The sequence below is a fragment of the Nomascus leucogenys genome, chromosome 9 (assembly GCF_006542625.1).
Source record: "Nomascus leucogenys isolate Asia chromosome 9, Asia_NLE_v1, whole genome shotgun sequence".
Taxonomy (NCBI): Eukaryota; Metazoa; Chordata; class Mammalia; order Primates; family Hylobatidae; genus Nomascus; species Nomascus leucogenys.
In genome coordinates this window covers 73076615-73102506 of record NC_044389.1, presented here as the reverse complement: position 1 = coordinate 73102506, position 25892 = coordinate 73076615, and the positions used below count along the sequence as shown (strand labels likewise).

Below are 25892 nucleotides of genomic sequence, written 5' to 3'. Positions count from 1 at the left end.
TGTCAGTCACACGCCTCACCCCACTCCCATGCAGCCCACGGTCTTAAGGGCCTATCTCACTCCCATCATGCCCCACAACAGCACTGAGTCTATTTTCCAAGCAGCCAGTGACCAGAACTGAGAACTTGCCCCGGACCATGAGCCTCCCATTGAGAAAGCAAGCAGACTCACAGTTTTTTGCCATCTCAGGGAGCCTGCAGGGGTGATCCAATTCCTTCAAAGTTTGTGGATTCTCTCAGCTTTCCTGGTATGTTCCTGCGGTAGTTCTTGGAGCAAAAGTTCATGATGTGAGTCTCCACACCCTGCTCTGTTCATCCAAGCAGGAGATGCAAGCTAGTCCTTCCTCCCATCTGCAATCTTAATCTTGTCTTCTATGGTCTTTTAAAAAGTTAATCTTGGCCATTATAGTAAGCCCTACCATAAACTACCATAATAAGGCTCTGTAGCCAAAAATTCATATGCATTGTCTTTAAGAAGTATTTTTTCAACCCCTTTAATGATTTTCAGTAATATAAGCAGTGGAATATAATGATATCGTTATTTCACTTTTCAGACTTTTGAAAATCGCTGTTCTTTTATTAAAAACATCATTTTTGAATGTTTAACACTAATTGTGCTTTTTATCAATATCAATTATCAATTATGAGCTTCTTATAATCTGAGGTCTTTAATTATGTTGCTTAATAAATAAAATAAATTGTATAAAACCAATTCAACCAGAAATAATTCTTTCTCAGCTAAAGTATATAAACATGTGTTTGCTGCTTTTTAAAAACCACACAACGTGGCATCTAAAATGAAATAGGTTTTCAAAAGACATTTTATTAAGTGACATTAAACAATCCAAAGTCACTCTAAGTAATATTTTATCTATTAGAATTGCACTTCAAGTATGCAAACTAATACCATTTATCTTGAAAACAATTTATATAACTCAGTTGATTCATCAAATACTCTGGTTTGAGCTTTAACTAAGCAACCTACACCTTAAAGTAGACTCAGGAGATTCATTGGAAAAATTATTTCATTTTTATTTAAAATAAATCAATGAAGTACACAGTACTATTACTACTTTGCAAAGGAGAGACTAAAGTTTAAAGAGGTTGATTTTGTCCCCAAGTAAACACACTGAAGTAAGTCTTTAGATATTTAAATCATTCTTTTCTCGTCATCGTGGTCGACTACCAAACATAGTTGAGACTGCTATGTTAACCATAGTGTTTTCTAATTGTTGCTTTGTTTTATTTTTTACTATGAAAATCTTCAAAAAATATACAAAATAGAGAGAATATTATAATTAATTCATGAACTTTTCACCCCATGCAACTCTTGCCCGGCTTTGATAATTTTTAAGAATTTGTCTACTTTGTTTCATCTATTTCCTTACTCATACTTGTTGGTAAAGCAAAGCCCATATACCATATTGGTACTACCACATTTATCTCTATAAAAAGTTTTCCTGAAAAAAACTAAACAAAACAAAATACCATTTCAACACCCAATAAAATTAACTATAATTCTGCAGTAACAGTCAATCCTCTAATTTCTCTGATTAACTCAGAAACAACTTTATAGAAAAAGTTTATATATTTCAAATAAGTATACCAACAAGAATGTCAATTGCATTTGCCTCTTTTAACCTACAACTCCCAACTTCTTCTATTTTATCATGCCATTTATCTTTTGAAGAAACCAGACCATTTATCTTGCAGAATCTCCAAATCCTATATTTGGTTGCCCACAATCTTTTCATGACATTTAACATTTTCTCTCCACCCATTCCAATAATTCCTGTAAAATCGAAGTTTGAACTATTTGAATGGATTATTTCTTCTGGGAGGGGGATAGGAAGGGGTGAGAGGACACGAACACTTCAGAGGTTGTGCTGTTGTACTTCAGTCAGCATTGCATCAAGAGGGGCAAAGTATATAGTTATTACACTTTTTGTGATGTTAGAGAATTGATCAGTGGGTTTGGTTTTGGTATTCCCCATCTAATCCATCCTTGAAAAGAAAAGTCCTCTATCAATAACACATCCTTACAATCAGGTGGGCATGGTAACTCAAACTTGTAATCCCTGCACTTTGGGAGACTGAGGCAAGTGGATCTTTTGAGTCCAAAAGTTCAAGACCAGACTGGGCAACATGGTGAAACCCTGTCTCTACTAAAATACAAAAATTGGATGCGGTGGCATGCACTTGCAGTCCCAGCTACTTGGGAGGCTGAGATGGGAGAATCACTTGAGCCCAGGAGGCAGAGGTTGTGGTGAGCTGAGACCATGCCACTGGACTCCAGCCTGGGCAACAGAGCCAGACCTTGTCTCAAACAAAACAAAACAAAACCAAATAATATATCCTTACAATAACGCCATAGCAGATTTGGATACTGTCCTCCTTCTTTTTAATGACTGTTTGGTAAGCTGTTGTATATTCAACAAGTATCCTATTGATGGGCATTTCAGGTGCTTCCAATATTTTTCCATTATAAATATTTTGCAGTGAATAATTATATGCATGTACTATTTTGTCTTTTACCAGTATCATAGAATTAGATATCGAGAAGTTAAGTTGTTGGATCTAAGTTGCAAAAGCCATCTGCATAAAAGTGTGAAAATCGACATTTTTAGAAGGATATCTGTCAAATCAACTACAGGAAAAATGTCCCAGGAAATTTTTATCCTAAAGTGGTATTCAACTGAAAAAATTTTAAATGTAGTTTCTTGTTTGGTATTAGCCTAAAATAGAATGTAAGAAAATATCAATACTGTTATTGCCTTCTTTTGACAATTGTTACTATGATATTATCTATTATCCAAATATACTACATAAATGAAAATTCATCATAAAATTTTACAACTAAAAATAACTATAGAGGTTATGTCTAATTTCCACGAATTAAAAATAAAGACACTACCATATAAGAGACTGATTTTCTTAAATGTATGCAGTAGGTCCCAAGGTTCTAAAGCTTTAGTTTAATGCTATATCCACTTGAAAATGACTATGTTAAAGGCATTATTAGAAACAAAAAAAGTAAGTGTAAGTGTTTACTTTTGCTGTCAAATATCTAAATTTGAATGGACAACCAATAATTCCTATAACCAACTTTAAAGAGAGTAATCCTGGAATTTGGAGACATAATTTTTTATGCTTTAATATAAATTTAAACTATTACAAATATATCAGGCTCCCTCAAGTCATTCAACAAAAACTTATTTACCTCCTCTATAACTCTATGTGTGTGTATATGTTTATGAGTGTGCGTTTGTGACTGCTACTGGTAATTAGTACTTTTGAGATCAACTTTATTGCATCAACATTAACCTATGTAGGAAGTGGCTAATATTTGGAGCAGTAGATCTTAGATCCACAAAACTTCCATTTGGTTATATAAAATAAATGAAAAGTGAAATTATAATTATTGCTTTCTTCCACAAAACAGAAGAAAATATTAAACTTTTTGTTAAATATTTAACTAGAATATTTCCTATTTTGGAAAGATTTTTTTATAGTTTTTCTTATTTATAATTATCTTCCAACTGGATTTATATTTCCACAAAAGGCTTTAAAATCATTTAAGGCACCCAAATTATGTCTCCATGGTGCATAGCATGTTCTTTGCATACAGACTATAAAAACTGAGGCCTGAAAAGACAGAAGGCAGCCTTAACAGTGTTTAGGCTATCAGTGAAAGCTACTGACCAGGGTAGGAGTTGCATGATATTATTCATCTCTTTAACACTCACCAGAAGGGTGAAGATTCTGTTCCTCTAAAAATTCAAGATCAAGCATTAGATCATCTTCATCCAGTTCACAAGATCCCAAATTATTCAAAACATCCTGAAGAAAAATCAAAACCAACAATTAGAAACCAAAACACTGAGTAAATGAGGAAATACTCATATGCGGAAGCCATGAAGCAAAAATAAATTCCAAATCAGAATGAAAAGTTTTAACTGAGTGTCAGAAATTATTTGACACCTATGGGCTTTAAACTTATCAGTCCAATAAAAAATTCCAAGACTTATTCTAAAACCCCTTAACTTTTCTAATTATCTGCACATTCATTTTTTCTTCTTTTTTAATGATATGTATGTAACTTATAATTAAATAGAAGTACATATGGGCAGATATGAAAGATATTAGAAGTCAGGAAATGATTTCTTGCTATGAGAAATACAGGCAAGTGTTTATTTGAATAAAAACTTCTTTAGTGATATTGAAAAGGAATTTGCTCATTGCAAACACAAAAAAGTACATACAAGTTTTACAAATAGAAGTCGGTGAAATGAAACTTCAGTTACTTTTTCTAATATTTATATTTCAAATGTAGGTAACATTCTTCTAACATATTTAATGAATTGTTTTTCAAACAAATTTTGTATATTGTGACAACTGTGAAATATTAATTTAGACCACGCTTGGAAGTGAAAATTTGGCTACCATTTTCCAATTATTTGTCTTACATTGGGAAGAACAGTCAGGAAAACAATCTATATTAATTAGATTAAAATTAATTATTGACTTGCACTATACAATAATATATCAGAGCTGAGATTATGTTTCCTATTTTATTTTCAAGAGGGCAAATAGCAAAATAAACTAGAAGGCTACACTGAGAAATCTTGAGAAGAGGTGATAATGTGCTGAGGTGCAGAGGCAGGAATTGCTCAGGAAGGAATAAAGTCCTTATTTGTATATTTGTATATATATAAATTGGTGATAAGTATATTAAGAAATGTAACAACTTACATTTAGAGACTAACAATGAAATAACACGTGTACAAAAAAATAGAACATCAAAGACATCAGAAAGGCAGCCTAAATACTAAATGGTGCCACGCCATCTCAGGTCACTTTTCAGCTAATTCTAATGTTAGCATAATTTGTAGTTAAAGTAGTATTCATTATGGAAAGCTAATGATATTTTCAAATGGACAGTGAACTCTTTAGTCCTTGGGATTAAAAGTAAGGACACTGGGGCTTTTAAATAAACTACTTTTTCTTTAACAATTCAAATTAAGCATTATTAAATTTAAAAACACGTGTGATCCATGAATAGCGCACATACCATGGTTTGAAAGGTGATAAGTATACCCAAATCTAAGTGTTTCTTTCTCCAAACGAAGGTAATGAATAACTTAAAACTATAAATAAAATCACTTGTTTATTGGAAGCTCTGTTCCATAGTGTCAGCGATAGTCCAATGAGAATAAGTTACTTATCTATATACATTTAAAAATGAGAAAATATAGGCAGCAAAAGATAAGCTGTCATACTAAAAATGCAAAACAGAAAATTAAAATAACAACAACAACAACAAAACATAATTGAAGTTGTGGAAAAGGAAAAGTTTTTTAAAGGGAGATTTTTGTGAAGACACTGGTATGAGTGTTTATCAGACACACTATCCAAATGAGAGAATCTTAACCTGGTAGTTAATAATATATTAGTTAAAATACATTTTATAATGAAAGCATAGTAATTTATCCAATTTCGAATTGGGGTAAATAATTTTACACTTGGATTTTGAATTCATGGGATTTAATTGTATCCTTCCAAAATTTATAAAAAATCCTAACCCCCAGTACCTTAGAATATGACTGCATTTGTAGACAGAGCCCTGAAAGAGAGAATAAAGGTTAAACAAGCTCATGCGGATAGGCACTCCAATGAGACTGGTGTTCTTATAAGAATAGATCAGGACACAGACAGCACACACAGAGAGTGATGAAGACACAGAGATGTGATGAACCATGTGAATTCACAGAGGGAAGGAAGACAGGCCATTTGCAAGCCAAGGAGAGAGGCCTCAGGAGAAACCAAACTTGCCATCACCTTGATCTTGTACTTCCAGCTTCCAGAACTGTGAGAAAACAAATTTCTGTTGTTTAAGCCACGCAGTCTGTAGTATTTTGTTATGGCAGCCCTGGCAAACCAATACAACCAACAAGACTTCTTAGAAAACAGAGAAGGACAGAACAAAGGAAATAAACGAATGCCTGGCACATGACTACCATTTTTTATTATACCAAGTGAGGACCTCTTAGACATTGTAAACTTCTAGAACAAGTTTCACAGCATTCCTCCTTTTTAATTGGAACCACCCTACCCAATCCACCTAGCTATAAAGGGAGCTACCAGATTCTTACATGAGCCAAACTCCTTCTCCTTGGTGAATGGTCCAAGATGGACATCTTAACCAAACTTGGTGACCAAAGCACGATCCCAGAAATGAAAAAAAGTCTCTGTCTGGTGATACATACTACAAGATGAAAAACACTGTCATCACAGGGGCTATGGATTTCATTATGTAGTCAAGACCAGTCTAAGCCTACTTGAAAAATTAAAAAATCTCATAGGTAGGGCATCTTGTTCCTGTTTCCAGCAGTTCCTGAGATCCAGAAGCATACATGATGTTTTCAAGGTGGTTGTTCAATCCCTTTGAATTCTGACAGTTAATACATTCACCCACAATTTGAAATAAAATTTTAAAGTATTTTATTTTTTGAACAGGGAAATACTAAAATCTCTGCCACAGCTATTCTAACATTTCATATAAGCCAGCAACACCAATAAAGTGAACAAACTAAATTTGGAAAATTCACTACATTGTTCTCATTTTATTCTCCTTTTGCAGGTAACACTTGACACTTGGACTAGCAGGGTTCCATTTGCCACTGGTCTAGATGAATTGCTTCCTAAATCTACTTATTCTAAATTGTCTTCCTTTGATATTGTGCTTACAAAGCAACTTTCTTGTTACTGTAGAGGAGAATCTTTGAAGCTGGTGAAACTTCATAATAAAAGAACAGTAGATGCAGCAACATGGTATGTTACAGAAAATAATCAATGGTGAATTCATAAACCTAAAAACGTCTTTTCCAGATCTCTCCCTAAAAGACACCAATAGCAGCAACAGTCCTTTTGCCAACAGCTAGCACTGATATTGGTCAATCCTAGCAGCTGGATACTTGCTGACTAATATCTATTAATAAATAATGCTAATAAAAATCAAGGTCCTTTACTTATCAGAGAAAGGGAAAAAGAAAGGAAGGAAGGAAGGAAGGAAGGAAGAAAGAAAGGAAAGACATAAAACAGAATGTTTCTGGGATAATCATTTTGTTGTCGAGAAAACAAAATTCACCTAAGAAAAAAATTAGTGGCTGTTTTCAAAAGCTAGATAAGGAAAGCAACTTAGATGGCTTCTCCCTAGGTAATCTCTGGCAATATGAGCATGGAAAAAAAAGTAATCAGTATGGCTAAATAGAATAATCTGAGACTGTTGAAGGTTAGCTTTTTTCTACAAAAGAAAAAATAAAGGATATAAAAAGGTACTACTAATTTAAAAAATACAAATTGAGTAGAAAACCATTAATTTATATTGGTTTTATAGTTTATATATGGGTATTTTGTTTTTCTTATTATACTTATGTTTATAAAATGGAGTCATGTGTTTCTTTCTGTCTGTATAGCCAGGGATCTGTAAGTAAACCAGCAGTACCAAAAGTAGTTCTGTACTAGGAATAGAAAAAACTGTTTAGCACCAAAGGTCACATGTAGGAATCAGGTAAAAAAAGAAATCCAGCAACTGATTAACACTAATGATGATACCACAAATATAAGAGGGTGCAATTATGCATTTCAGACATTTGATAAATTAGCAGAATGTAGAAGTAGAGTGATAACCGAGCAAAAATAGTTTCTCATCTCCTGGTAGATAAAAACACTAGATAGCCCTACATAATAAAGAAATAATAATGAAAGTCCATGAGTTTTTGTTTGTTTGTTTGTTTGTGTTTTTCGAGATGTAGTCTTGCTCTGTCGCCCAGGCTGGAGTGCAGAGGTGGAATCTTGGCTCACTGCAACCTCCGCCCCCTGGGTTTAAGCAATTCTCCTGCTTCAGCCTCCGGAGTAGGGAGTAGCTGGAATTAACAGGCGTGCGCAACCACGCCCAGCTACGTTGTTTTTTTTTTTTTTTTTTTTTTTTGTATTTTTAGTAGAGACGGGGTTTCACCATCTTGGCCAGGCTGGTCTTGAACTTCTAACCTCGTGATCCACCCACTTTGGCCTCCCAAAGTGCTGGGATTACAGGCATGAAGGTTTTAATAATGTTAACATAGCAGGAACAAGAAAAGTGTTAAATAACACAAGCAAATGGGATTTAAAAAGAAAATCATTTTGTGAGAGGACACCCATATTACAAAAAATTAAAAGGTGGGCTTTAACTTAAAAAAAAAAAAAAGACATAAGAGCACATAGCAAGCAGAGTTTAATTGTAAAAGCAAAGTCCAACATTATGGCCAGTATCATGGGTTTGAAGCTTCTCTGAATATACAGCAAATTCCAATCACTAAACCAAAAAATCACCTGACAATTCAGAATTTTAACATTTAAGAGATGGCTTTCTTGTAGGTCTAGTTTGGTTAAAGCCTAGGAAAGTGAAAAAATGGACTTGTCTTACATTTCTGAAATCCCAGAGAAATATAAATTCTACATCTGCAAAATGTAAAAAAAAGAAAAAGATGAAAAGAAATGTAAATGCCTAGCATTAATACATTTGTAATCAGTTTTAATGGAAGCATGCTGATTTGCTTTTGGATCACTGTAACATGTACAATTTTCTCCTTTTTAAGTGGCTAAAAGTACGAAATCGTGTCATTTACAACAATATGGATGAACATGGAGGACATTATGCTAAGTGAAATAAGTCAGGCACAGAACATAAATACCACATGATCTCACATGGGTGTGGAAATCTTAAACAGCCCAACAGACTCAGAGAAGCACAAAGTTGAATGGTGTTTACCAGAGGCTGAGGTATATGTGGAAAAGGGAGATCAAGGACAAAAGTACAAAGCCTCAGTTAAGAGAAGTAAGTTCTGAAGATCTGTTGTACAACATGGTGACTATTGTTAATAATAGTGGGTTGTATACTTGAAAATTGCTGAGAAAGTAAAATGTTTTCACCACAAAAATGATAAATATGTGAGGTGATGGCTATGTTATTTATCTAGGAAGACAAATATGATTTAATTATTCAACAGTGCACACATATATCAAAATCATGTTGTACACCATGAATCCATAAAATATAATTTTTATTTTTCAGTTAATAACATGAAATGTCATAGAATCATAAAAAATAAAGCTATATGAATAAAAGAAATAACACAGAAGTGGTTAAAGCATTTGAGATAAATTGATATATTACACTGGGTATTTTAATTACATATTGGAAAAAATTTACTTATATAAAATTTAAACCAATATGTAAAGGCCATCAAAAATGTTATGTAATACATGTTCTAATTAATTGGTATGAAAGATTTATGTAGCTACTTTGAGAAGAGTTTATTTAACTGTAAGGAAATGCTAATTATTAACAAAAGTCATAAGATTAGTAAATTGCATACTAAACCAAACACAATGTTATGAAGTATTCTCTTCAAAAGCAGATATTTACAAATCTTTTAGCCATACTGACTACTCGTGTAATCTCCCAAATGACTTGATATCAAGAGGCATTAAGACTAAACTGAATAATTATTAGTGAAGTAATTCAAAAATTAATTTTCTAAGCTCTAGGGATATGACAATGAATGTAAAGGGCATGGTGTCTTTCCTCATGTATCTTATAGATAACCATATTCTAGTAAAAAAATAGCAATGCCTTTCATAAGTAAATCAAATATGATTTATAAATCAGCCCCTTATGTTTGGTTAGTGTGAATCAATTCTCCAGATCAGTGTTCCTAACAGCTGAAATAATGAAATTGAATTTCTGAAGCTACAGAATTGAAAAAAAAAAAAAAAAAAACTAAGATGTAACCATTCAGCTGGGCATAGTAGCTCACACCTGTAATCCCAACTCTTTGGGAGGCTGAGACACAAAGATCACTTAAAGCCAGGAATTTAAGACCAGCCTGGGCAGAATAGCGAGACCCCCTCTCTGCATTTTTTTTTTTTTAATTAGCCAAGTATGGTGACGCATGCCTAGACTCCAGCTACTCAGGGGGCTGAGGTGAGAGGACTGCTTGAGCCCAGGACTTGGAGGCTGCAGTGAGTCATGACTGTGCCACTGCACTCTAGCATGGGCGATGGAGCAAGGTCCTGTCTCAAAAAAAAAAAAAAAAAAAAAAGAAAGAAAAAAGAAGATATAACCATTCTATAAAGCCTGTTCCCAAACAACCCATTAGTTTCATGTATCTCTTTATTAATATTATTAAATTACTAAAACAGTCATTAATTATGTCTCATAAAGAAGTTATTAATCACATATCTATACTGTTATATTTTAGTCAAATAACTATCAAAACAGGCCTAAAATATCTAAGGGCAATATTTGACATGCTGGTTTGGACTTCAGTGGTTTTTTATTTTATATTTACTTGACAAAGTATAACTGCTGTAATCATTATGGGGTCTAAAAGTGAAGAGAGGATTATTTAAATTAATTAGCCATTTACAGTCTAGTCAGCATTCTTCTAGTCATTCTACCTTATGATCAGGTGCTGCCAAGATATACATTTCCTTCTCCACTATTCTAACCATAGGATTCTACAGACCGACTCACAGGGAAACACAGTTTTATTATTAAAAAACGTGTGACATAGTTATTGTAGAAGGCCCTCTGTTAAACTTCCCTGTGTGAGTCTAAACACATACATTCTGAGACTTACCTTACAATTAATTACATTTGCCTTTTTACTTGGGAAAAAAAGAGATAAACTAATTATGTAAGTGTCCTTAAGCAAATCACATTATCCCAGGAAGATAAATTATAAACTGCAAAAAAAACTGAGAGACGTACAAGTGACAAGATTTCATCATTAACACAGTCAAGAGCAAGACATAGAAATAGACTGGGTACACACAGTTTGGTAAAAGTTGAGCTGTACGCACTACATATGCAGTGGAGAAGAGAAAACAATACACCAGTAGTGCATATATTTTTAATACTGTGATTTCACTGATATTTTTTGAAAAGACAATTAACATGGCAATAGAATATAATTACTACTCTGAGGATAGTTATTTGGCTTTGATTTCTGGATTGGTTAAGAAAACATACTCAATCCTTATGATAGAATTGCCTTAAACTCTCAGCATAGCAGCCACAAAGTATTTTCACTTATTCTTTGCTAAGTATTGATTTACCTTATGGTTTTGAGTAACTCAAAATACATTTTTAATGAATATTTTCAAAATTGTGTCTAAATTCTATGAATTCTTGCTCTGGAGGCTTCCCACTACAAGTCGAAAAACATATATATTTTGCAAATATAAATAGAGAGCTTATGTTATTCATTATTATAATATGATGTCATTATACATTTTTGCAAAGGAGAATATTTAGTTTTGATTGCTGTGCGTTTTTGTATTTAAATGTGAAGTATCTAGCAAAATGAGATTCTGAAAGGTATGCCCAGAGTTTTTCATTCTTCCTCTTATACTGAGAAAAAGTAAATTATAATATTAGTTTTCCAAGTAGCACTGCACTAAAATACTAAAACTTAAAAGTTATGCTATAATACTTTACTGTTCAGAAAAAGCCAATATTTATATGGATTCATAATTTATATGAATTTAAACCAATATCTGAATCCATACAAAATTGAAAACTAAACTCAGAACACTTTCATTATAATCTGTGCATGGGAATAAAGTAAATATGATTTTATTATTAAGTAATAGAAAAAGAAAACTGATGAGTATAAATATATTACTTAAGTAGAAAACTTCCTAATTCAAAGATAAAATTTAATGACTGCTGTTAGTTTAAAAATTCATGCTTTTTTCTTTTTATCATTTAAAATATTAGAGAAGAAAAACAAAAATAATATAGTTAGAGGTTCTACTCTCATGACAAAGTAGAACTAACATCACAGACACCATCTCCTTGATTCTAAACCTAACTGCATGAGTTTGTATCACTGTCAAGAAAGCAATACTGAAATATTCTTTTTTTTTTTTTTTTTTTTTTTTTTTGAGACGGAGTCTCACTCTGTCGCCCAGGCTGGAGTGCAGTGGCGCAATCTCGGCTCACTGCAAGCTCTGCCTCCCGGGTTCACGCCATTCTCCTGCCTCAGCCTCTCCGAGTAGTAGCTGGGACTGCAGGCGCCCACCACCACGCCCCGCTAATTTTTTGTATTTTTAGTAGAGACGGGGTTTCACCGTGGTCTTGATCTCTTGATCTCGTGATCCGCCCGCCTCGGCCTCCCAAAGTGCTGGGATTACAAGCATGAGCCACCGCGCCTGGCCAAATATTCTTTATAAAATAGTCAACTCCACTGAAAGCAACATTTCTCTTCAATAAAATACCTCAATTATACTGTAGTTCTTTGGTAGGTGATGAACATAGTAATGGGGAAAATAATATAGGAGTTAAAATATTTGAAACTTTCATATTTAAAAAATATCTGGGAAAAGTGATTATTTCTAACCTTTATTCTTCTTTGTGTACTAGAGGAATTGAATATTTCAGTAATAAAGTATACTTCATTACCTTCTAATCTGTGTTCCCATAAACTTCTGCCAGCCACCATTCTAGTTCTTCAACTGTCATTTATAATTTGTTCTACACAGTACTCATTACCCATTTGTAAAATACAAAACCACAATGACATACAATCTCACTCTAGTTAAAATGGCTATTATTATTGTTTTTAAATTTTTTATTTTTAATTTTATGAGTACACAGTATATATATATACACATATATACACATATATACACATATATACACATATATATACACACATATATATACACACATATATATACACATATCTATATACCCACTGTGAACTCATATATATATATACCCATATATTTATATATATGGGGTACATGAGATATTTTGATACAGGCCTACAATGTGTGATAATCACATCAGGGTAAATGGGGTATTCATCACCTGAAACATCTATCATTTCTTTGTGTTACAAACAAAAGGGCTACTTTTTTTTTTTTTTTTTTTGTGACAGAGTCTTGCTCTGTCGCCCAGGCTGGAGTGCAATAGCACGATCTTGGCTCACTGCAACCTCCGCCTCCCAGGTTCAAGCGATTCTCCTGCCTCAGCCTCCCAAGTAGCTGGGATTACAGGCACATGCCACCATGCCCGGCTATTTTTTTTTTCTTTTGTATTTTTAGTAGAGGGGGGTTTCATCATGTTGGCCAGGCTGGTCTTGAACTCCTGAACTCAGGTGATCTGTCCACCTCAGCCTCTCAAAGTGCTGGGATTACAGGCATGAGCCACCATGCCCAGCTCAGAAGGGCCACTATTAAAAAGTCAAAAAATAAGAGATGCTTGTAAGGCTGCAGAGAAAAAGGAACAGTTGTACATTGTTGGTGGGAATGTAAACTAGTTGAGCCACTGTGGAAAACAGTTTGGAGATTTCTCAGAGAACTGAAAATGAAACTACCACTCAACTCAGCAATCCCATTACTGGTATATATCAAAAAGAAAATAAATCATTCTACCAAAAAGATATACACACTTGTATCTATGTTAATTGCAGCAGTATTCACAATAGCAAAGACATGGAATAATCCTAGGACCTCATCAATGGTGGACTGGATAAAGAAAATGTGGTGCATATACACTATGGAATACCACACAGCCAAAAAAAGGACAAAAGGATGTCTTTTGCAGCAACATGAATGGAGGCAGAGGCCATTATCAAATTAAATCAGAACAGAAAACCAAATATAGCACATCCTAACTTATAAGTGGGAGATAAACATTGGGTAATACTGGACAAAAAGATGGCAACAATAGACACTGGGGACTACTTGGCATGTGGGAGATAAAGGGGGAGAAGGGTGAAAAACCTAACAACTCGGTGCAATGATAACTACCTGGGTGATGGGATCTACTGTACCTCAGACCTCAGCATCATGATACCCATGTAACAAACCTGTACATGTACCCCCGAATATACAATAAAAGCTGAAATTAAGAAATGAAAAATACAGTTCTCATTTGTATATATTCACTGCCCAACACACAAAAAGATGTAAATGGTCTGTGTCTACAGAACACTAAATAGTAAATCCCTTGTTATTCAAATGCCTACGTTATCTCTACCTCTGCAAAATTGATTCCTACAAACTTTAGCCAAACATACTGCCGTCTAAAAATGTCATTTGAATTTCTTTCATTGCACCTTTACTGAGTGTATCCCCTTGTTTCAAATGCCTGTAGAGTAAAAACAAGGTAATATATCTAGATTTTATTATATGACAGACTTTCTTTACAATACATGTAATAGGTGCTAAAAATGCCTCATGATAATGATAGACAAGTTAAAAAGCTTTTCTCAAAAGAATTACCTTTATGAGAGCATTGCTTCAGGCCAAGAGCAACTTCAGCAAAGTCTCAGGATACAAAATCGATATACAATAATAACAAGCATTCTTGTACACCAATCACAGACAAACAGAGAGCCAAATCATGAGTGAACTCCCATTCACAATTGCTTCAAAGAGAATAAAATACCTAGGAATCCAACTTACCAGGAACTTGAAGGACCTCTTCCAGGAGAACTACAAATCACTGCTCAATGAAATAAAAGAGGATACAAACAAATGGAAGAACATTCCATGCTCATGGGTTGGAAGAATCAATATCGTGAAAATGGTCATACTGCCCAAGGTAATTTATAGATTCAATGCCATCCCCATCAAGCTACCAATGTTCACAGAATTGGAAAAAACTACTTTAAAGTTCATATGGAACCAAAAAAGAGCCTGCATCACCAAGTCAATCCTAAGCCAAAAGAACAAAGCTGGAGGCATCACGCTACCTCACTTCAAACTATACTACAAGGCTACAGTAACCAAAACAGCATGGTACTGGTACCAAAACAGAGATATAGATCAATGGAACATAACAGAGCCCTCAGAATTAATGCTGCATATCTACAACTATCTGATCTTTGACAAACCTGATAAAAACAAGCAATGGGAAAAGGATTCCCTATTTAATAAATGGTGCTGGGAAAACTGGCTAGCCATATGTAGAAAGCTGAAACTGGATCCCTTCCTTACACCTTATACAAAAATTAATTCAAGATGGATTAAAGACTTACATGTTAGACCTAAAATCATAAAAACCCTAGAAGAAAACCTAGGCAATACCATTCAGGACATAGGCATGGGCAAGGACTTCATGTCTAAAACACCAAAAGCAATGGCAACAAAAGCCAAAATTGACAAATGGGATCTAATTAAACTAAAGAGCTTCTGCACAGCAAAAGAAACTACCATCAGAGTGAACAGGCAACCTACAAAATGGGAGAAAATTTTCACAACCTACTCATCTGACAAAGGGCTAATATCCAGAATCTACAATGAACTCAAATTTACAAGAAAAAAACAAACAACTCCATCAAAAAGTGGGCAAAGGACATGAACAGACACTTCTCAAAAGAAGACATTTATGTAGCCAAAAAACACATGCAAAAATGCTCATCATCACTGGCCATCAGAGAAATGCAAATCAAAACCACAATGAGATACCATCTCACACCAGTTAGAATGGCCATCATTAAAAAGTCAGGAAACAACAGGTGCTGGAGAGGATGTGGAGAAATAGGAACACTTTTACACTGTCGGTGGGACTGTAAACTAGTTCAACCATTGTGGAAGTCAGTGTGGCGATTCCTCAGGGATCTAGAACTAGAAATACCATTTGACCCAGCAATCCCATTACTAGGTATATACCCAAAGGTTTATAAATCATGCTGCTATAAAGACACATGCACATGTATGTTTACTGTGGCACTATTCACAATAGCAAAGACTTGGAACCAACCCAAATGTCCAACAATGATAGGCTGGATTAAGAAAACGTGGCACATATACACCATGGAATACTATGCAGCCATAAAAAATGATGAGTTCATGTCCTTTGTAGGGACATGGATGAAACTGGAAACCATCATTCTCAGTAAACTATCACAAGGACAAAAACCAAACACCGCATGTTCTCACTCCTAGATGGGAATTGAACAATGAGAACACATGGACACAGGAAGGGGAACATCACACACCGGGGACTGTTGTGAGGTGGGGGGAGCGGGGAGGGACAGCATTAGGAGATATATCTAATGCTAAATGATGAGTTAATGGGTGCAGCACACCAACATGGCACATGGATACATATGTAACAAATCTGCACACTGTGCACATGTACCTTAAAACTTAAAGTATAATAATAATAAAAAAAAAGAGTTGGAGACCAGCCTGAGCAACATAGCAAGACTGCATCTCTATAATACGTTTAATTAAAAAAAACTAGAAGTTAAAAATACTTGTCTTTATGTTCAGCATGTGCTGGCCTCATGGAACAGAGAAACCATGTGCTGTGTCCACTTAAGCAGAAGATAGTTACAAAGGGATACAGACTATTCATTGTACTTCCTGCTAGAAAAGTCTGGAGAAACACAACTATCTCATTCTTTGTGCTCCATGTGATCAGTTCTTGAGGTTTCAGAGTCTCTAGTGTTGTATCCCTATAATGTAAAGAAAAAATATCTCATTTACCTAATAATATCCCATTATGATGTCACTAAATGATAATAATAACTCATTTAATTACATGGAAATGAGATGTCGTGTTTCCAAACTATTTTGATGAAGAACAGCAGTTTCCTTTTTAGAGCATCATTTTTTATAATCTGTTGGTTATTTTGATGAAAATATATTATCCAGAAAAAGCACTCATATGTAATACAGAGGAATGTTTAAAGACATTTACTTGCTATAGCCTTATACTTGCTTAGTTGTCTTAGCATTTCTGAGTAATGCTTGCTTTTTTTTTCCTAAAGTTGTCATGTCAGCCTCATTGGAAATGTTTATTTTTCACAACTGTCAGTGTGTATAATTCTGAAAATTGTATGAATTTCCCATCACGTTATTATCTCATATGCTGGAGTTAGCCAAAGAGAACCCCATACATAAACTTGTTAAACCAGTAACCATAATGTTAATCATAAAGCAAAATTAAGACCTTCTTGTTAAAAATCTTTGTTGTAGTTCTTAAAAAGTGGACATTTTTGTGGCATGGATATTTTTCCTGTAATTAAGATATAAGTTTTATTCTAAGTTTACCTTTGAATATACAATGAGATAAATATCTTACTAATTTATAAGTTAATATTTATCATAGGGCCAGGTGAGGTGGTTCACGCCCATAATCCCAGCACTTTGGGAGGCCAAGGCGTGCGGATCTCCTGAGGTCAGGAGTTCAAGACCAGCCTGACCAAAATGGTGAAACACAGTCTCTACCAAAAATACAAAAATTAGCCAAGTGTGGTGGCATGCGCCTGTAATCCCAGCTACTTTGGAGGCTGAGGCAGGAGAATCCATTGAACCGAGGAGATGGAGGTTGCAGTGAGCCAAGATCGTGCCATTGCACTCCAGCCTGGGTGACAAGAACAAGACTTCGTCTCCCAAAAAAATAAAAAAAAAAAAATTAGCATAATATTTAAAAATAAACATCAAATGGGCCAGGTGCGTTGGCTCACGCCTGTAATTCCAGCACTTTGGGAGGCCAAGGCAAGCGGATCTTCTGAGGTCAGGAGCTCAAGACTAGCCTGGCTAAGATGGTGAAACCCCGTCTCTACTAAAAATACAAAATTTAGCCGGGCACAGTGTCAGGCACCTGTAATCCCAGCTACTCAGGAGGCTGACGCAGGAGAATCACTTGAACCCAGGGGGCAAAGGTTGCAGTGAGCTGAGATCATGCCACTGCACTCCAGCCTGGGTGACAGAGTGAGACTCTGTCTCAATAAACAAACAAACATCACCTGTACTCAAGTGATACTTACTATGTCACTTTTGTGTCAAATAACACAGTATATAGTGGGAAACCCAAAATAATGAGATTGATAAACCTGATTTCTAACTCTGACCTAGTCACTAAAGCAGCCTTGTAAACTGAAGCAAATCATAAACTCCTTCATGCTTTTCCATAAAATGAAATATTAGAATAGGTATTACTTGCAAGCCATTCAAGTCTAAAATGTTAAAATCTATAAGATCACCAACATCTTCTTTCTCATGGTTATATACTAGCCAGAGATAGGCAAACTCAAAGTCTGAGAGCACAGTCCTCAAAACTGTCCTTGCTTTTGACACAAACAGCAAGATTGGAGGATTCACAAAACCACCCTCTAATGCAATCATTCACTGAAAGGACTCACAGAACTGGCTGAAAGCTATGTTTTTGGTTATGGTTCATTATGGAGGTAGGGTACAGATAAAAAATCAGCCAAGGGAAAAGACGCATAGGGTAGAAACTGGGAGGATTCAAATGCAAGCTTCTGTTGTACCCAGGACCTATTACCCTCCTGGAATTGATGTGTGGCAACATAGATGGAGTACTGCCAAAAAGGGAAGCTTGCCTGAGCTATAATGTACAGAGTTTCTCATAAGGCTTCATTACTCAGGTATCACTGACTGATTGATTGATTGCCTACATGGTTAATCTCAGCCTCCAAGTTGACTGATATTGCATGACCCAAAGCCACCATCCTAAATCATATGATTGGTCTTTCTGGCTTAGTCAGCCTCTACTCTAAGATTATTAGGTGTGGCTAGCCTCCATTCTAAACAAAGACACTCCTATCAGGTATGACACAAATTACCTCTCAGAAACTGAGGGCAAAGGACAGACCTCTTTTTAGGCAAGGTCAAATTCTTCATTACACATACAGTATGTTTCCATAGGCTCTGCATGGCTTTCATCTAATTTAGCCTTATTTAAATTATTTAAGACTAAATTTTTTTTTAAAAAGGTGTCATTTCCTATTTTGTCATATTTTAGAGCCATATCTGCAAGTAGGGAGTATCATGGAGGTTTTTTTTTAATCATTGCTTATTTTTTAAGAAAAACATAAACAAATATAAACAAATATTTTACTAAAGTAACATGATGTTAAAATAACCACAATGTGTGTACATATCTAGGTTAAAGCCTTCCTGGTTTCTCTTTATGTCTTTCCCTCAAATCTTCCATATTGACCTCATCATTCTGGTAATAAAAATTAACTTATTCCTTATTCACTAATACTTATGAGGGCTTACCAATTAGGATAGTACTAAGTTCTGAACAATGAACAAGAAAGAAAAGTTTCCTAACCTAGACAATAAACAAATATATAAACAAATAAACAGACACTTTCAGCTACTGATAAATGACATAAAAAAAAAAAAACACCATATTAGTTGCAGGATACAGCTACTTTACATTAGGTGGGCCAAGAATGTCTTTCTAAAGACGTCATTTGGGCTTGAGTCAAGAATGATAAGAAGCAGCCATATGAAAATCAGAAGGAAAAAGATTCCCAAAATAGGAAACAGCAGGTGCAATTCATCTAAAATAAGTGTGCATATTTTCTCCCATTCTGTAGGTTGTCTTTTTACTCCATTGATTGTTTCTTTTGCTATGCAGAAGCTTTTTAGATTAATTTGGTCCTATTTATTTATTTTTATTTGCTTTTGGGGTTTTAGTCATAAATTATTGGTGTAGGCCAATGTCCTGAAGAGTTTTTCCTAAGTTTTCTTTGAGAATTTTTAGGGTATTTTATGGGGTCAGGTCATATATTTGTCTTTAATCCACCTTGAGTTAATTTCTGTATAGTGAGTGGTAGGGATCCAGTTTCATTCTTCTGCATGTGGCTCTCCAATTTTCCCAGCACCATTTACTGAATAGGGTGTCCTCTTCCTAGTATGTTTTGGTCTGCTTTGTAGAAGATCAATTGCTTATAGATATTGGCTTTATTTCTGGATTCTCTATTCTGTTCAATTTGTGTATGTATCTACTTTATACCAGTACCATACTGTTTGGGCTACTATATAGCCTTGTAAATTGAAGGAAGGTAATGTGATGCCTCCAGATTTGTTCCTTTTGCTTACAATTGTTTTGGCTATTCAGGCTCTTTTTGGTTCCACATGAATTTTAGGATTGTTTTTTCTAATTCCGTGAAAAAAAAATGATGGTGGTATTTTGATAGAAATTGCATTTAATCAGTAGACTGCTTTGGGTAGTATGCTCATTTTCACAATATTGATTCATCTAATCCATGAGAATGAGATGTTTTTCCACTTGTTTGTGTTATCTACAATTTGTTTCATCAGTGTTTTGGAGTTCTTCTTGTAGAGATCTTTCACCTCCTTGGTTAAATATATTCTTAGGTATCTGGGAAAAAATATTTACAAATGATACATCTGAAAAAGGACTAATATAGAGAATGTACAAGGAACTCAAATCAGCAAGAAAAAAGAAAAAAATCAATTAAAAAGTGGGCAAACAATATGAATAGACATTTTTCAAAAGAAGATATACAAATGGCCAAGAAACATATGAAAAAATGCTTAACATCCTAACCATCAGGGAAATACAAATTAAAACTACACTGAGATCACAAGATCAGGAGATCAAGACCATCCTGGCTAACATGGTGAAACCCCATCTCTACTAAAAAAAAAAACAAAAAACTAGCCGGGCGTGGTGGCGGGCACCTGTAGTCCCAGCTACTCGGGAGGCTGAGGCAGTAGAATGGTGTGAACCTGGGAGGCGGAGCTTGCAGTGAGCTGAGATCGCGCCACTGCACTCCAGCCTGGGCGACAGAGTGAGACTCCATCTCAAAAAAAAAAAAAAAAAAAAAACTACACCGAGAAACCATCTTTTCCCAGTAAGAACGGTCATTACTAAAAAGTCAAAAAACATTAGACGTTGACACAGATATGGTTAAAAAAAAAAGGAACACTTATATACTATTGGTGTGAATGTAAATTAGTACAACCTGTATGAAAAACAGTATGAAGATTTCCCAAAGATCTAAAAGTAGATCTACCATCCCATCCAGCAATCCCACTACTGGGTATCTACATAAAGAAAAATAAGTCATTATGTCAAAAAGACACCTGCACTTATATTTTTATCACAGCACAATTCAAAATTGCAAAGATATGGAATGAATCCAAGTGTCTATCAACTGATGAGCAGACAAAGAAAATACCATGGAACACTACTCATCCATAAAAAAGAATGAAATAATGTCTTTTGCAACAACATGGATGGAAATGGAGGCCACTATCTTAAGTGAAGTAACTCAGGAACAGAAAACCAAATACAGCATATTCTCATTTATAAGTTGGAGCTAAGCTATGGATATGTAGAGCCATACAGAGTGGTATAATAGACACTGGAGACTCAGAAGGAGGAATCATGCAAGGAGGAGTGAGATTTGAAGAATTATCTATTGAGTACAATGTACACTATTCAGGTGATAGGTACACTAAAAGTTCAGACTTTCCCACTATACAATTCATCCATGTAACCAAAAACCACCTGCACCCCTAAATCTATTGAAATTAAAATTAAAATGTAAAGTGTGTGTAACCTTGATCCATTAGTGGGGCACAGAGAAGGCTTGGATGACTGGAACAGAAGCAAGAAGCTCCAAGAGGAAGTTAGAGAGGAATACAGTGTCCAGGTCTTGTAATACCTTTCAGGCCGGTAAGAAGTTTAGAAATCACCAGAATGTAAGATACTCAGATATTCACTTTAGGAAAATCACCTAGCCCATTCTGCTAAGAATGCATTGCAAGAAAACATTTTCTAAGTGGACCCTAACAGCCAGAAAAGCATACATTGTTTTAAGAATAAAAAACGATGTGTGATGTTCCCCTTCCTGTGTCCAAGTGTTCTCATTGTTCAGTTCACACCTATGAGTGAGAACATGTGGTGTTTGGTTTTTTGTCCTTGCGATAGTTTGCTGAGAATGATGATTTCCAGCTTCATCCATGTCCCTACAAAGGGTGGGAGGAGGGGGGAGGGATAGCATTAGGAGATATACCTAATGTAAATAACGAGTTAATGGGTGCAGCACATCAACATGGCACATGTATACATATGTAACAAACCTGCACGTTGTGCACACGGACCCTAGAACTTAAAGTATAATAAAAAAAAATAAATAAAATAATAAAATAAAATGATCGCACCAAAAAAAAAAAAAATGAGGGTTCTAAAAACTAAACAGCTTGGCTGGGCCTGGTAGTTCACACTTAATCCCAAAGTTTGGGGAGGTCAAGGTGGGAGGATTGTTTGAGCCCAGGAGACTGAGTGCAGCCTGGGCAACATAGCAAGACCCTGTCTCTAAAAAAAAAAAAAAAAAAGTTAGCGAGGCATGGTGGCATGGCACAGGCCTGTAGTCCTAGCTACTCAGGAGCCTTCAACAGCAGGATCGATTGAGTCCAGAACCTTACAGTTACAAAGACCTATTATCGTGCCACTGTCCTCAAGCCTGGGCAACAAAACAAAATCCTGTATTTAAAAAAGAAAAAAAAGAAAGGAACAAAAATTATATAGTTTGCTTAAGGCCATAACACAAGTGGCCGAACCAAGATTTAAATATATGTTTTTTTGGCCTGAAGAATAAAACTTTCTCCACTAAGCTTCTCTTCATGTGTGTGTGTGTGTGGCCTTTGGTAATACTGCAGGTAATCTTCTCAATACTAAGAGCCATTTCTTTTGAAGGCTGCTAGCATTTTTCCAGATGTTTGAATACACGTGAGTTTGCAAAGTTTTGAAAGAGAAGTCTTGACTTCTTTCCTTATGACTTCCCAAACAGGTATGCTCTCATTTTTACTATTTTCTATGGAATCTCAAACATGTAAACTCACCTATTGGGCTGTGATTCTTTTTGCTGTAAAGTGAGGGTAAAGTGGATTGTATTATTCATGATAATCTGTAATTCATTTTGCCTATCTGTAATTCCTTTTGTATTCAAGTGATACTTTACTGTGCTGTTTCAAAATGTTTTTTTTTTAAGCCTAACCTTTCCGATTTTACTTGACATTTTCTTTCTTTTCCACGGTTGCAAATTCAGCCAAATTTCTCTTTTATTTACGCTATCATCAATGTCTAACTAATATTCTATGACTTTTATAAAGATTCTCTCATTGGCTATGGTCAACATTAATTTCTTCCCATGTGATCTCATATTATTCTTATTTGTATCATTCATTTTGAAAGAATCTATGGTGTATTACTCACCCTTTGCAGCTCCCACAACACCTAGAACAGCCTTGAATATATTAATAAATTAATTCAGTCAGTAACTATTCTGGACTTACTATTTGTTAAATGCTGTGCAAGTAACATATGGTCTTGAAGTGTGCAATTTATTTTTTATTTTATTTATTTATTTTTTTTGAGACGGAGTCTGGCTCTGTTGCCCAGGCTGGAGTGCAGTGGCGCGATCTCGGCTCACTGCAAGCTCCGCCTCCCAGGTTCATGCCATTTTCCTGCCTCAGCCTCCCGAATAGCTGGGACTACAGGCGCCTGCCACCATGCCCGGCTAATTTGTTTGTATTTTTAGTAGAGACAGGGTTTCACTGTGTTAGCCAGGATGGTCTCAATCTCCTGACCTCGTGATCCGCCCGCCTTGGCCTCCCAAAGTGCTGGGATTACAGGTGTGAGCCACCATGCCCGGCTGAAGTGTGCAATTTAATACTTAGGAATAAATTGTTGAATAAGAACACACTGATATATAAAATGTAACATTTTTTACTTAATGACAAATCTGCAGTTTTTAAAATAACTTTGTATTTCATTCATTAAAAGTATCATATTGGTGTCATGTTAGAAAGTAATAGAATTACACTTACTGAATCGTTTTTCTATTAATATACTTTGTATTAAGGTACAGAGAAATACAACCTCACAGGCAGAAGTAGTACATCATAGGCAATTACAGAGTACTTTTATTTTTCTTGTAAATTAGAACTTCCCATTCATTTGAAAGACTAACTTTATATTCCATTTTCTGAAAAGAATTATACTTCAATTACTAAAATAAAATCATTGCTACATCATCCCAGAGAAAGAAGGACAAACATTTCAGCAATATTAATAGACAAACATGAGTCCTTTGGAAGTATTTTATTATCAAGAGGAATTTCTTAAGTGCTTAAGTACCTACTGATCGGTTAAGGTATAGCATTCTATTTCCTAGGCTTTGAAGGATTAGTTTAAAACACACAATATTGACATATACTCTATAATAAAACAAACACAGTCAAACATAAATATATTCATAAATATATACACGTAAATATTAATTTCATCTAAAATGTAGAGAACAAAAAATATTATTAGGATAAAAAATGATTGTAGCAAATGAGAGTCAAGCTAAAATAGAAGTGGTTCATTTCTTTAGTCTGGCATGTTTGCTAACTTACCCATTTGATATAAAGATTTTCAAATGAATTTATCCCACTGATTAGATCATCACAAATGTTTTTATTTTATCCAAATCACTCAAAAAATTAGACACAAAATTGAAATATTGTATCCTGTCTAACCATTCATATCAGTTTTTACTGCATCTAACTAGAATAAAAAATTCTAGGTGGATGAAGTGCTCTATAATTAACAGAAATCTAGTTCAGTACTAAAACCCCACAGATACAAACCAGTCAATTCAAATTCATTAATATATAAATCAGTGGAATTTAAAAACTAATGATTGAAGGTATATAAATAATGATGAGTATTAAAAAATAAGTTTGGAGAAACATCAATGTAACAAATTGAAATTTTTAATGTAATTACAGTTGTGTTAAAATTCAAATTACTGTAAATCATTTTTTCCTCTGGCAACTTATCAACCCTTCATTCTCATGATTATGGACTAAGATCTATTTCTATGAACATAACTCTGGAATGCATTTATTAAATGCATTTTTCCCCTCTTTCTTTATTTTCCTTTACAGCAACAAGATCATTACATTTCTGAAATAAAGTGACCATGATTAATACAGTGTACACCATGGTATTCTATGGAATGAAAATATTTAAAACAAAAACTTCTCAATAAAGTTACATATAAATTTGTTTGCATTTTATAAATACACACACCCATATATAATATAAAATATATATGTATTCAGCCTTTTGTAATCAGCCTTTATATTTTTACAAAGCTGTTGTTTTCACCATTTTCCCGTAAATATACCATTAGTTCTAAAATATTCTGACTTTTCAAATTTGTTTCATAAACCTGAGAAAAGTCTTGCATAATTATGAAATTAAAAAGTCTTTACATCCTAAAATGAATAATCCAAAGTAGTTCAGGATGTTAAATTGAAGGCCTTCCTGGTCATTCCCTTCTGCCCTAATTATCCTGCATATTAATTATCACAAGGGTGGGTATTGGGGCACGATCAGCACTGGTTTCCCAGGCTTGCTTTCAGGTCATAGCCACTCTGCCCTCACTAAACAATCCTTGCTCATAGGAGGCACATGCTTTAGCATTGTTAGTTCCTCCGTTCTTGCTACATTCATTGAAGATTTTGACACTGGCTGGGCCACCAATCCTGGATGCCATCAGTGTCCAACTCTGGTCCAGGCTAATGCCTATCTTTGTGCTCCCACATCATTTCCTGCTTACTTCTGGTTTAGCACATAGCCTGGAATTGCAGTCAGTTCCTGTTTGTTTCCCTGATTAGACTATAAGCTCTTTGGGAGCAGGGAGAAGAAACACAGTATCTTGAACTTCTTAAATGAATTAACTATTAATTAGATGTCTGTCCCTAAGGAGGTCACTCCATCATAAATGAAACTCTAAATCTTACCTAGAAATTGAAATAAATTGGGGATGGTTGTCAATTTAAAGTTTCAAAGGTATGGAAAATGACAACTTTTCTTTGCATGGCTAGATCCAGATAACAGAAACCTGAAAATAGTTGAAATATTTTCAGAAAATACAAAGAAGAATAAGGGAATAAATAACTTGTACATTTACAAAGTCAAACAATTTAAATGTATTCTGAGTGACAAAAGCAATTTCAGTTGAAGCTAAATATTGTATC

At 34.8% G+C, this 25892-nt stretch overlaps 1 protein-coding gene across 4 annotated transcripts in view; it reads right to left on the bottom strand.

The window, feature by feature from the left end:
* Positions 1–25892, bottom strand: part of CCSER1 (coiled-coil serine rich protein 1) — a 1421845-nt gene that overhangs the window by 1159884 nt on the left and 236069 nt on the right. For all 4 annotated transcript variants that reach the window (XM_012499332.2, XM_030819130.1, XM_030819131.1 and 1 more), the window contains exon 4: positions 3746–3839. In XM_012499332.2, the coding sequence (XP_012354786.1) occupies positions 3746–3839 (94 nt within the window). The remainder of the gene's footprint in view (positions 1–3745; positions 3840–25892) is intronic.